Consider the following 14,284-nt stretch of genomic DNA (forward strand, 5'->3'; position numbering starts at 1 on the left):
TAGAAACATGTATGCCCTGGTGTTGGAATCACAGAGTACTTCATGTCTCCACAGAGCTGAATGTAAACTGGGGCATTTGTTTTAACAGAATTTTACTTATTCTGTATTCTCAGTGGAACATAACGCTGAAGTGAGAAAACTCTTTGTTTTTGCTAACTGCGTGAACCTTTACAATTCAGTGATTTAATTTGCATGTTGGTAAATTAAATCCAATGTTTCTTTCAGCCTCTTTGAGCCTTCTAACATGGGGCTGGCTATTCATCTGACAAAAAAAAACCTGTAAGCCACCTCAGTGTACTTTCCAGCTGACCACTTATTTGTACACCCAGATAGGCTTAAAGTGGCCTTGAAAGCTGATGAAAGGAATTACTCACATCATTGGTTGAACAGAAATGTGGCAATGATGGAGCAATTTGACAACTGCCTCTCCAAATGGTCAGCTCCAACACATAATTAATGTTGCCACAAACTGAGAGCCAACTCTTGAATATGCGACTCAATCTTAAGCTTGTGTGGAGGCATCTTTAGCTTCCAGAGTGTGAGCCAGAAAAAGTGTTTGTGTGTGTCACATAAGCACACAAGTGAATTTGCTAGAGTTTCGTTCTAGTACAACAGGGATAGCCAGCTGAATGTCCTCCATGTGCTGTAGCCAACCAGGTACTACCGGTAGTTCTAAAAATTTACAAATATGGATTGAAGGCAACAATAACCCAGAGGTGGAATCCCAAGATAATCAAACACATTTTCTGTGTTCTAACACATTGTTTGTGTTACACACCATAAGTTCCTTTGAGTCTTTCAATTCATGCCTTCATCTTGTGTTGATGATTATGAGTATAGAAGTATACAGAGTTGTTGTTATGTACTGTAATCCTGAATTTATTTATCCTGGTGAAAAAGGTACCAGTATGATATGGGGGAGTATTCTTAAAATGTTTTCACTCAGTAATAAAAACCTGGTGTTAAGGGATTTACACAAATATATGTGCCTTGAGTACTACAGCTTATGTTGATCAAAAGTTTTCCTTAAACTGAGAAAAGAAAAACTACCGGTATGTAACTCAGAAAACCCCAAAGTCCAACAAGAATTTGAATCCACATGAGAAAACTGAAAAGCAATGTATATTTTATGGATGTGAGTAAGTTTCCAACACTCATTTTTCAATTTTACTCAGAAGTACAGCTCAGTTAAATGGGATTTACTCCACAGACTTGTCATTATGTAGTCCTGGATTTATTTATCCTGAGGAAAAGGGTGAGATATGGGATGGGTGTTCTTCACTCAATAATAAAGCCCTTGTATTTACTCATTTTGGGAGTAATTCCAATTGAACTCAGTGCCCCCTAATGCTTACTAAATGTGTACAGGATCATACTGTCCAAAGGAACAACTGAACTCACAACAACATCTGTCTACTATTTCAACCCATAGCTTCCTGCTTTTGAAGCAAAAACATCACATTAGCTTTTGACGCCTCTTAAATTCTAACTTAGGTTGTCTGAAAAAGCAAAACAGACACCTTTCCCCCTTGCTCTCCTCTCTAAAAAGCTTTGTCAGTTTTGACTGCCTTGGTGGACTTGATGAGCTGTGAACGGTGAAGCGGACCAGACTTCTCCATAGAGACGCAAGAGAGATGAGAGGAAGAAGTACCATAATGCTGGCGAATGGAGGGGAATCAGAAGGAAGTCCTGCACTGGTGTCGCTGTGCCCCAGAGACACACTAAATTATGTAGCTACTAGAGAAAGCCCAGGCTGCAAACTCATGCGGACCAGCATTGGCAGCATAAATCCAAGGCACCTCTGTTTCAGACAGCAGTACAGCCAAGAAGAAAGAAAGAAGAGGTGAAGGTCTAAGAGTAATCCACACTCTTCTCAGGGTCACTAGGAAGAATGCAGAGAATGGGGCTATCACAGTACATATTTTGAGTACAAGGACAGAGTCTCCCCTGCCCCTGTACATGGGATGCAGTAACCAATAAATGCAAAGTGTGCATAGCATCCCTGCCTTTCTTTCACCACCAAATAATTGCAACAAGGCACCATATAGCTTAGGGTGTCAGGGCCAGCTTGACCCTTAAGCACTTTTCTTTTGAGAATAAGCTCTGGTCTATTGTGTTTCCTCTCTTTCTTTGTAGCCTCACAGCCCCCACCTCAATAAACCAGTAAGGAACAGCAGACAAAGTTTGAAATGAAAGAGTAAATAGACCCAAAGCCTTCCACTACCCAGGAGGAGAGAACAACAACCACCTGAGGGTCAGAGGAACGAAGAATTCTCCACAGTAGAAAAGGAAACTTGTTCTGAGGTGTAGAAAGATAAGGCTGCCTCTTCAGATTTTGAGAGGACACTAAAGATGGCAATTCAGTGTCCACTGACCTGGAAGTAAGCCCCATTTGACTCAAAAGGGTTTACTTCTGAGTAGACATATAGGACTGTACTGTGAAGGGGCTGTCTAAACCCTTATAGTCTTTGTAATCTCACTGGAAACAGAAAGAGGAAAGTGACTGAGTGGGGAAGGTTGTAGCTCACATTCTTACCTCTACCTTTTGATACCACCAATGCTCAGCTTGCAGATAGATGGCCTTGCAGGCAAAGAAGTGAAAAGCAGCTTTGCAGAGAGCTACTAAGTCATAGATAAATGTCACAGATAAAGAGCATCCAGGTCACCTTTTTATGCCACACAGAACGGTTAAAGAAACTACCCCAAATATTTTTGCCTGAGTAGGTTCCAAAGAAAACTTAGGTTCATAGGAGAACATGTTACCAAAAACACCCCTCTCTCTTTAATAAATACTGTACCTTGTAAATATGAAACGGGTGCAATTAAAAAAAAAAAAGGTCCGTGAATTTGGTTCACATAGTTCAAATGGCAGGCAGTCCCCAGTTAAATTCAGGGCAGAAAGCCACAACAATATCAAAATCCCAGACAGAAACGACATACAGTACCACACTGGAAGAGACAGTCTGATGATGCGGTTACTGCTGTGATAATTTTGAGAAAGGGAGAAGGGGATAAAATGAGAGAAACTGTGCTCCCTCGCCCTTCACATTTCCACACTCTAGGAACTCTCATTTTTTCTGCAGGGGGATTTGGATACTTTGATATCTGAAAAGGACACAGAGGAATGTGGCGTTGGGAATGTGGGCAGCTCAAAAGATAAACGAGTTTTTAGCGCTAGGAGGGAGGGAAGGCAGATTGGGTGGAAGCAATTTCTGAAACTGAGGAGGAAAGCGATGGGAAGCAGAAGGCGGCGCACAGGGATCCACAAGGCGAGTGAATGGGCAGTGCGGGCGACAGAGACAGATACACGGGGGGGGGGGGAGAAAGAGAGAGACCGAGACCACATCACAGGGACGCCACACGGACACAACGCTTAACCCCTGGCTTACTGTGGGCTCTTGGGGTAGAAAGGCAGGGTGACATGGCTGAGGTCCTGGATGTCAAAAGCGGTGGGCTCGGCTGAAATGGCCTGCCTCTTGGTCCTCTGCTCGCCATGCAAGGTGGTGGAGCTTTGCTGGTGCGCCTGTTGAGTGGCGGGCCGGATAACCGAGCGATACTTGTCCAGTTCGTTCTGCAGCTTCTGGATCAGCTCGTCCTTCTGGTCGAGCTCTAGCTCCAGCTCGTCGATGAGCGCATCCCGTTGCCTCAGCTCCTCGATCTTCTCTTGCAAGGCATATTGTAAATCCCGCAGCGTCCCCATCCTTCAACCTCCTCCTCCTCTTCCGCCACCACCTCCTCCTCCACCTCCGTGGGGCTCCTGCCTGCGCCCCCCTCTCAGCGCGTGGCAACTTTCCCCCCCGCCCCACAAAGAAGTAGTAGTAGCCGACGCCTCCTCCTCCTCCTGCCGCTTGTCCCACTTCAAGTCAACTTTGCCAATCGTTCCTCCGATCGACCTGCTGCTGCTGCTGTTGCCGCCGCCGCCGCCGCCGCAACCTCCGCCCGCAGCTCCTGTTAGCCTTTTAACGCGCGCCTCCTCCAGCCTGGCTGGCTTGGAGCCGGCGCTGTTTTTGGCTCGGCGCGGCGATTCAGGCTACGCGAGGAGGCTTCGAAGAAACATCATCGTCTTAAATGGTGCCCCATCGGCACCAGTTCAGCGACGGCTGGGTGGTTAACTGTGATTTCTATCTTGCCTGCGTCAAGCTAGACTGGAGAGAAAGGCAGCGAGAGGGAGAGAGGGGAGAGAGAGAGAGAAGGAAACGGAGGGAGGGAAGGAAGGAACAGAGCGCGCGAGGGGCGTCTGCAGCATGCCGTAGTACAGGCACTTTCCCTCCGTCGCTCTTCGGAAGGCTACTACTCTGCTCAACTATACAGCCAGCGGCTCGCTTCCCCCCACTCCCACCCCCCTTGCCGCCCCGCCTGCTCGAGGTAGGTGAGGGGGTGGGCGGTGTGGCATGCCAGCAGGCACTTCACGCTGAAATGGGCACGCCACGTTTGCAAAGGAATGTGCCGCCTCTCTGGACACTTTTCATCGGGAGGGCGGGCAGACAGCCTTAGTTACGCACGCAGACAGGCACTTCGGCTATAAACATCCACAGGAGTAAGGGCTTGGCCAGACCTTCTCCAGCCGTTCCCCCAAGCAACCTCCAGCTGTGGTAGAAGAAGTTCCGTTTGGATGATGGGCACACGCAAGCTCTCACACGCGCACCAAGCAGTGCCTTGTGGTTTAAAAACGCACAAATAAATTAGAAGCAACAGGGACTGCAGAGCCAGCCCGGAGGCACGTTGCTGTGTGGGGTTGGCAAATGCCCCCTTCAGCCCTAGTTAAAGTGCATAGTGCCCAGCGCTGGACAGGTTGCTTTGGAACCCAAGGTGGAAAATAGCACAAGCATTTATTTCCCAGGTGGTGGTGGTGGTTGTTTTAAACAATTAAATTCCTAAGAGTTCGCTGCCCATTTATTGCACCCAGAAGCACTCTACTTAATAGTAGAAAGTGCTTTAACTAACCCCCAATATTTTGGACTGTTTATGGTCACTCTAAGTTGGAAAGCAAGTCACTCTGTATATGCCAAGGCTCCACATGTTGCAGAGAACACAGTGGCTGCTCCTCCACATTCTCCTTAAGCACTCCTAGTAAAAGACAGATTTTCATAGCCTGCCCAAGGCAACCTAGCCTGCCCAAAGCAATCTCCAGGTTTAGGAAAAGATTTATCTGTAGTGCCGGCAAATATATAAACACTTAGAGACACACACATCTAAAATATTCATTGTGAAGCCATTACCAGGCCATTTCAAACTGCCCTGTAGCAACCTCGAGGGGTTTTCTATCTTTCTGCTTCCTGATACCTGAATTTCCATTTTTGAGAGCTTAAGGAGGCAGGGCATATTAAGTTTTTCCAGAACATCCACTTTTTCTCAGGACAGTTATGTCGCTTGTCCTACTGTATTACAGTTGGGTAGTAAACTCACTCACCTACTGTGTCATTACAGCCACACACAAAAAGAAAGCAATTATCTGAAAAGAAAAGCAACTACAGTAATTGACCAGAGGCTGGGGAAAGTAACATTTTAAATGGGATTTGAAAGAAAACCTTTGGAACAGCTCACTGGAAAAGGCTGCTGACTATAAAGGTTTATATAATCATACTCATTCTTGCTTCGGGGTGAATGGGTTGAAAGGTAAGAGCTTCACCAACCTGGGATCTTGCTGGGTTTTGGCCTCACACCCTCAAACTGTGTAATCAGAGGAGAGAAACAGGTGCAGCCTTCATTCTGCACCAAAATCCAAAGTAATTTAGGCCCAGGCTGTCCCTACCCAGCAACTGATGCATGACTTCAGATAAAGCACCTGGATCCTGCACACTCTAGCCAATATTCTTTCCCACCTGCAATTCTGAATCTCATACCAGGAAACAAAACACTGCCATGAAACCCCCTTGCTGCAGAAGAAGAAAGGAGGCAGAGTGTGCAATGCATTATGCGTCTTACTACAAATGCTTTGAGATATGACATATCATGGCAAAAACAGATTATTCATGCTTCTTTCTGTAGGCTATTTCTGCCTTACGTATTTATGTGCAAACTCAGAACTACAATTCTGACTTCTTAATCCTGCCAAATCTGCATAAAAGTTAAGTTCATCCACAAAGCTTAAAGGTGGAGCTGCTCTTCAGCTGACTTCTACTATAGTATGTTATAGAACGAAATGCTCCCCCATAAACATCCTAAAGTGGTTTAACAATAAAAACACCAACAACAAAATCTACATTAATAAAAACACACCAATTTACTGGCCAATGCAGATGAACACTGTAAAATAATGTCTACTTAAAAGGTTTGTTGGAAGAGGAAGGTATTTGGTAGGTGCTGAAAATACAGTAAAATGGCCTGTCTGATATATAATGGGAGAGAGTTCCAAAGGGCAGGTGCTGCCACTCAGAAAGTTTGATTCATACATCATATGGAATGGACTTCCTGATGAGATGGTATCTGCAGGAGGTCCTTTCCTGCAGAGCACAGTAAATGAGGGGTGAGATTATATTTTAGGTATCTTGGTTGGAAGCTATACAAAGTTTTATACACCAACACTAGCATCTTGAACTATGCCCACTACCTATGTGGCAAGTCTTTCAACAGTGCAAGTCCTTCAACAGCAGCATAAAATGATGAGAGATATTCTGCCGCAGTGAGTACTTAAGTTGATGCATGTCATAGTTGCTGCAGCTTCCAGTTCAACCTCAGTGGCAACCTTACAAAAAGCATCTTCCAGTGGTTCAAACTGGGAATTACTAGTACATGGACAACAGTAGTCAGGCTGTCAAACCCAACATGTCACACAGATGAAAATCGAGTTTACACTGATCCTTCTACAAACATGGTTCACAGGACTGATGAAAACATATATGTTTGTCGTGCAATAGCATCAACCTCACATGTCACAAAATTGTTGTTGTTGTTGCTATAAGTTACCATCACAGAATTTTAGTATCTCCTCACATTGTCTCAAGTGAAATGCTTTTTCAGTAGAGTCAGTTCACACATTTAGCTACTGTCAACCAAGTGTTCAGTACTGAGGTTTAAATAAACCAAGGGATGAACATACATGTTTTGTGCAAATATCAAGAGTTTGAAATGGCATACTCCCATAAGGTAAAGGTAATTTGCAGGAGAGATGTACAGTAGTACATCTGGTTAAGAACTTAATTCGTTCCGTAGGTCCGTTCTTAACCTGAAAGTGTTCTTAACCTGAAGCACCACATTAGCTAATGAGGCTCCTGCTGCCGCCGCACCGCCAGAGCACAATTTCTGTTCTCATCCTGAAGCAAAGTTCTTAACCTGAGGTACTATTTCTGGGTGAGCAGAGTTTGTAACCTGAAGCGTTTGTAACCCGACGTACCATTGTATTATCCAATGGCATTAGGCACTGCAGCTAAATTTTGAACTTCCATGTACTGAGGCGGTAGAGCCAGATATAAACTGTTAACAATGAGGGTGGCAGTATCCATCATTCTCTGGTTGTTGGCTCCCAGTGGCAATTGGCTGGCTGTTCCTGGGCACAGTGCTGGTTTAGACAGGCCAGGGGTGTAGAATGGACACCTGTGGCCCTCCAGATGTTGCTGGAGTACAGCTCCCATCATCTCAGACCCTTGGCCATTCCGGCTGAAACTAATGGAAGGCAAAGGCCGACAATGTAGGTCTTCAGTGAGATACAGCTAGGCATTTTTTCTGTTCTTAGAGATGAGTACTTTCCTCGCCTAACTCTCTTAAAGTTATTTATTGTTTGTATTTTTAGAATGCTTTGATGCACTGGAATGATGATTGAATTTGTCTCCCAAACACCATAATGAGGGCAGCTGTGTCAGTAAAGACAGATGTGATGTTTCTGTTTGTGACAAATTTGGAGGGAGGGTACCTGCATGAAAGTAATATGCCCCTAGTGAAGAAATGTACACTTCAAAGCAGTTGAGCTGGCAGGTTTGCTCAAAGCTTTATGAAGAACAGGCGTACAATGAGGTTTGACATTTTTTGTCCATGGAGGAACACTCATGAAAAATGTTACATTACAACAGAAAATTGACATGGATTGTGCAAGAAAGATCTGTGAGCATGAGCAGATAACACTATAATCCCTTCTTACAGAACTTTCTTATACAAGAAGAAAGATCTGTGAAGATTTTGAATTCTGGACTGGATTCTTAGAAATGCTTCAACTCTGATGGAAGAGACAACAAACAACACAGTTCATTTTTAAACAAAGCGCATCCTTGGATGGAGGACTGGCAAGAAGAGAAGCTGCTTAACCATTTCATCTCCGCTCCCACCAGCTATGTTCTTCTGCTCAGAACACAATAATACCTCAGTGGCTTCTACTCCCCCACTCCCTTCCCCCCTGGAAAGTATAGACACCATTTGTGTTTGCAGAGTTGTATCTAGGAACCCTTGCACCCTTGGCAAGGAGCCATATTGGCATCCCCCATTCCTTGTGCCCTTTGCAAAGAGCTGTATAAGCATATCCAAAGCTGGGAGAGATCATGTACCAGAAATTCAACAAGTTTTCTTTTTGTCACCTTTCATGACCCACCAGTGATTTTCTCTGCATCTAGGAGTAGGCCTGCTCTGCTCTATCTCCCCTCCTTCTCCATCAGTTTGTCTGTTTCCCTTGCTTCCTCCTTCCCTCGGCTTGCTGCTTTCCCTCCCTCCCTCCCTCCCTCCCTCCCTCCCTCCCTCCTTCCTTCCTTCCTTCCTTCCTTCCTTCCTTCCTTCCTTCCTTCCTTCCTTCCTTCCTTCCTTTTCCTGAAACTCTGTCTGCCTTCACTCAGAGCCCTGCTGGGCCCTCCACTCATACTTCTAATACCCGTAGTGCCACCAGCCAACTGGGGAGGGGGCCTTGAAGGGCTTCTTCCACCGAGGCATCCAGAAGAATGGAGGAGGGGCCCAAGGAGCAGGTGGATGGGCTCATAGCCACTCTGAGGCAGAGTGGAGAGGGAACATCCCTATGTGTGTGTGTGTGTGTGTGTGTTAGTGAGAGAGACCAGTGAGACTGAGGTTTTGAGCAGAAAAAATGACTGAAAGTACAAAGGTTAAAGCAACCACTCCCCTAGAAGCTCTGTTTTGGGGTGGCTTTGTTCCTGCCTGACATAAAGTGCCAAGTAGCGCTGGGATATTAATTAGTATACTGATTCTACTCAGCTATATTTCATCTTTGCTTTGAATCCAAGTGATGCAATGGGAATTGCATTTCCCCTTCTTACATATTCTTTTCGGATTATTTTTTAAATCTTTATAATTATTTATAGACTATTGTTTTTTCGATCATTTTTAGCTGCCTTGAATACTACAGCAGAAAGATAGGGCACAAATGTTTTAAATCAAGCAATCAGTTCCCATGAGTCTCTTGGCAGGGAAGTTTGTGGACTGAACTGTGATTGAATGGTGTGTGGAATGACGGGTATATTATGAAGTCATGTTTGAAATCACAGTACAGCTTCCTAGTAGTTAATGGTCTTAATGCTATCAAATGCAGGCTTGGGGGAGTATTTGTGCATGGTGCTGGGGTCCATAGAAGGTCAAGACCATTTTGTGTAAACATCTGTAATGTGATGTTTGTTTCAATCTTCACATTACAGATGAATAACTTGCTTTCAACCTCTGGAAGTACTCCAAGTGCTCATCTTGTACGGTTTCACAAGCAAATGCATAATTTCATGAGTATTCATGTAAGAAAAACATTTTTTAAAAATCAGCTGTAAGTGTTTGAAACAACTTGTAACAATCTTGAGTCACATCTCTCAGGATTCTTTTAATAGTATCAATGAGCATGTAGATGGGGGGGGGGGTTAATCTGGTAAACATTGTGTGTTCAGACTTCTACAAAGCCTTTGACCAAGTTCTTCACTGAACAGTCCTGAGAAAATCTTGCAATCACAGAATAAGGTGTCAGAGCAAATCACGGTCAGGGCTAGATCCAATGATAGGCTGGCACCACCTAATTCTGCTTTTATCTCCATCCTCCCCTCTGTTGAGTTCTACAGAGGCAACACAGAGACTACGGCAGAAGATACTGCCAGTCAGCCAGTGCCACCCACTAGCCCGGTTGTAAGTCAGAAGGCAGGCAGATGGGGTCTGGCCGAGGGCAGCCTGAGGTTGGTGGAGCAGTGCTCCTCTTGCCCTAACTGACTTGTCTCCATTAAATTTATCTCCTTTAAAGCAGAATAAGTGTGGTAGACCAAAAGCAGGTCAAGCACTTCATTCAAAACATTTCAAGATGATTTGATTAATGAAACTGCAGAAGGACAGATAGTAATTCTGTTTTTATAGTTTACAAGGCAGGTTTCATTTTCTGACATACATTTCTCAAGAGACATATTTTAGTTCCTCCCAGCCCCTTCCATCCCCATTACAAGTTTCACAACAGTACAGTGGTACCTCTGGTTACAGAAGCTTCAGGTTACAGATGCTTCAGGTTACAGACTCCTCTAACCCAGAAATAGTACCTTGGATTAATAAGTTTGCTTGAGGATGAGAACAGAAATCGTGTGGTGGCAGCGCGGTGGCAGCAGGAGGCCCCATTAGCTAAAGTGGTGCTTCAGGTTAAGAACAGTTCCAGGTTAAGAATGGACATCCAGAACGAATTAAGTTCTTAACCCGAGGTACCACTGTATGTGCTACAGCTTGGATAAAACTGGGATTTATCAAAACTTTGGTTACTAAAGGTCAGTACATTTGAATCTTAGTGGTTTGTGGATGTCCTTCTAAAGACAATCCGCACAGCCACATTCTTTAATGCCTTGCTAAGATCAAAGGGTTTGCAATTAATGCTATAAAGAAATGCTTAACATCAGAGAGATTTCTTTCTGTATGAAAGGGGGGGAACCTAACCACCATGAAATAAAACCAGCTCAGTCTGCCAAAGTACAAGATACAAAATACTTGTGGGGCTGGAATCCTACACAAAGGTCTGTGCAGCGCAACACAACATTACTGAACTACATACCGGTAACTGTGTGAGTGCATTCACTTACATGCAAGAAGAAAAGAAGTTAAATAGTTAGATATTATGAAAGTAGCCATACCTTCTTTCTGCTCATCTCAGAACACATCATCCTTCTCTTTCTCTCTCCCACAATGAAAAGTGATTAATGTCATAATATTTATCAGGCAGAACCAGCAAAACTAAGACTATTGCTGCAAAGCACATGCATCCCAATACCATAACTTTTAAAGAATAATCATACAGTATATTGATTTATTCAAACGTCATAGAAAAAGCATTTTCTAGAGTGGGCTTCTTGAATATTAATTGGGCGGCGGGGGAGCTCAAACCATTATATACAATCAATAATCCCATAAGAAGCATAGAAGGTCAGGAATGATGTGATTTATGAAGCAGCACAAACCCAATGGTGTTCTGTAACAACTAATTGACAGCTCTGGGCATAGAAACCCGTGCACATACAGCTCACCCAATCTATAATTCTCACACAGATAATGATCCACAAGGGTGCTGGTTCTTTGGTTTTGAAAGATTATGAAAACAAAAATATAATGAAGTACATTGGCTTGGATTTTAAGATAAGTCAACTCAACAAGTTCATTTGAATAAAGCTTCCTGTCCCCTTCCACCATTTACAGCACCCTGAAAAGTTTCCCCAGAAGATCAGGGGCCCTCCTAAACAATGCAGGATGGGTCATGGGGGCTAGGAGACAGAAAAGGGAAATTGTGTAGATTGGATATTTTTGTGCAACTCCCCTTTTCCAAGGAAGCCCGCAAGCCCCCACCCCCCACCCCCGGTCACAGAAACATTATTTTGTCTTAGGATGCAAGTCACAAACTGCAAATAGTAATATAGGCCTTCCTAGGTTTCACTGGCCCTAAAACTGCTACAGGGCCTTACCTTGTAGCAGCCTAGGACAACTTGCTTCAGACAGCATTAAAATGGGGGATTGGATAAAGGCAGGAATTGGCATCTAAACTGTACAACAAGGCAGTTTAAGCTCTGCTTTATGCAGCAAAATGTTTGGGGCCAGCACTTGAGTTGATGTTCAATAAGGACTAATAAGAATGTGAGGCAGAAATTACCTGATTCAAATCTCATCTCAACCATGAATTTACCAGATGGCTTTCAGCAAGCCACCATTTCTCAGTCTCCCACTGACCTATCTTACACTGACCTATCTTACTATGTTGCATACTTGGGAGAAAAGCAGTAGCCGGTAGGATTGGTAGATATATCATCCAAAACCGGTCTGAAGTCCACATCGTTATATTGGTTTCATAATTTTTGACCTGGCAATGTATTATGAATCATGATGTGTGTGCATGTTTCTGCATGCACTTTGCAAAGATCACTATGTGGGGAGAACCATGAAGCCATCCAATGCCTCTACATAGCTCCATCCTTATTTCAGACATCATGATATATGGGTGTATCATGATGTTTAGCTGGTGATATATTGTGATGTTGAAAACCAGGTATCACCCAGCCCTAGTAGCAGGAACCAACTGCAAAGCAGCCAAAACGTTTGCTACCATCTTCCTGCAGCACTAGAATGCAAGGAGCTCAATGCAAGGAGTCAACAACGGGTCTTCTATGACCAGTGGATTATGGAGACTTTTCTATTCAAGATACAGTAATTCATTTATCAAGATTACTGACGCATTTGCAAATGCATGGAATGAATTTTGCCTTTCCAGTATGTCTGAAAAAAATGTTCCATATATTGATATTGTTGCATTTTCACCTTTTACCTGTTCATCTGCTATAAATTAACATCCAATGCAATAATATTGGGGGGGGGATCTACTTGTTCCCACATCTACTATGGAAGGTTATAAGAGTGTGAGAGAATAATAACCAACAGAATCTGAAGGGTTGGTTGTAGGTAATAGGTAACACAAGGCATATAAAGTTATGACCTATATGACTTTGTGATATAGTTGAAATCACCTCAAAATGTAGATTCTTGCTTTTTAAAAACAACAACCAGAAAGAATGTTTAGAGGTAACATTTGTTTGAGCAAATGTCTGTTCAAGGCTACCTGTCCAAGAATGGTATTCTGAAACCAAGGAAGAGTTTAGATAACTAAAAACAGATGGCTCACAAAGAGGAGGGGGTTAGAGAGAGACCAAAAATATGCTAAAATAGAAAGAAAGAAAGACACCTGCTGCAGTGACTAAAAATAAATGATGCACTGAGCTATAACTGGTAATATACTTTAGCTTTTTATATCTCATTAGAGCCATAATGTAAGAACAGCAAAAATGAATGGCAGTCACACAATTTAAAACTGAAGCATCACTGCACTTGCAAATAAAATTAGTCAGTTCTGCCTCTGTTCTATTATCCCTTGCACTGTAGAATAAACAGGTTATGTTATTTTTGTATTTCCTTTCACCTCCCAAAATAATAAATAACATAAAAGGGAAAATATGTTCACAAAGACCAACCTCTCCCAGTTTATTATTGTTGTTGAATATGGTAGGTCCCTTCATCCTTGATGAATTTGCGGGGTAGAAGAAAAACAGCAGCGTAGTTAAATTGGTTCAGTAAAATGTCCTTCCGGATAGATAGCTTGCTATATCCATCCTTAAGCAGCTCTGTAATGCAAAAGTATGTGCAGATGGGTGTGCACTAGGGGCATAGCGTGTGGGGGGAGCCGGGGGGGGGGTCATAGCCCTGGGCACACAATTTTTAGGAAGCATGAGCCAGATGCCCGCATGCAAGGACCCCCCCGTCCTGTCCTGCCTGCTACTGAGAGTCTGGGCCCTGGAGCCTGGCCTCGCCACCGCATCTGCGGCTGCCTTGCCTGGTCAGTGTCGGGGAGATTTGCCCACCAAGGGCCTGCCTCGTTCCTGCATGGGTGGGCTGGGGCACAATGCAGCCCCACTTGGCTCCAGTGGCCAGGGCCGAACTGGCACGTGGGCTCCATGAATCCTCTGCACCCCGTGTGTGCACGCCCGGTAGTGTTGACGGTAAGGCCTGGGCTGGCGCAGTGGGTTCTGTTGACCCTCCATGCCCCACCCCCGCCTGGCATGCATGCCTTGGGCACCAAGAAAAGGATGCAACACCGCTGATGCATGTGTGCACACACAGAGACCTGGAAAGGAAGCCACAGGGGACACAGCAGAGAGACATGCTTCGGGACAAAAATTCCATGATTGAGCATTTGAATTATGTACGTACATACATGTTCAAATCAGTCGCCAAAAGACAAATCCAGAAGGCCCAATTTGCAGTGCTATTTTCTAAATAATTGTAAAGAGATAAAAGTTAATATACAGCAATGAGCCATGAGCATAACTGAAAGCCTCATGCAGGGTTTCTTTAGCTGAGATGAAACAAGTCT

The 14,284-nt window shown here is 44.1% G+C and overlaps 1 protein-coding gene across 5 annotated transcripts in view; it reads right to left on the minus strand.

The window, feature by feature from the left end:
* PRKG1 (protein kinase cGMP-dependent 1) overlaps positions 1–14,284 on the minus strand; it is a 581,919-nt gene that overhangs the window by 513,054 nt on the left and 54,581 nt on the right. For 2 of the 5 annotated variants that reach the window (XM_035137530.3, XM_088670274.1), the window contains exon 1: positions 3,390–4,594. The exons of the other annotated variants lie outside the window; for them this stretch is intronic. In XM_035137530.3, the coding sequence (XP_034993421.2) occupies positions 3,390–3,700 (311 nt within the window). In that variant the 5' untranslated portion in view covers positions 3,701–4,594. Of the gene's footprint in view, positions 1–3,389; positions 4,595–14,284 lie in introns of those variants that run through there. 5 annotated transcript variants of the gene reach the window in all.

Source organism: Zootoca vivipara, chromosome 5 (genome assembly GCF_965207765.1).
Source record: "Zootoca vivipara chromosome 5, rZooViv2.hap1.1, whole genome shotgun sequence".
In the NCBI taxonomy this organism is placed as follows: Eukaryota; Metazoa; Chordata; class Lepidosauria; order Squamata; family Lacertidae; genus Zootoca; species Zootoca vivipara.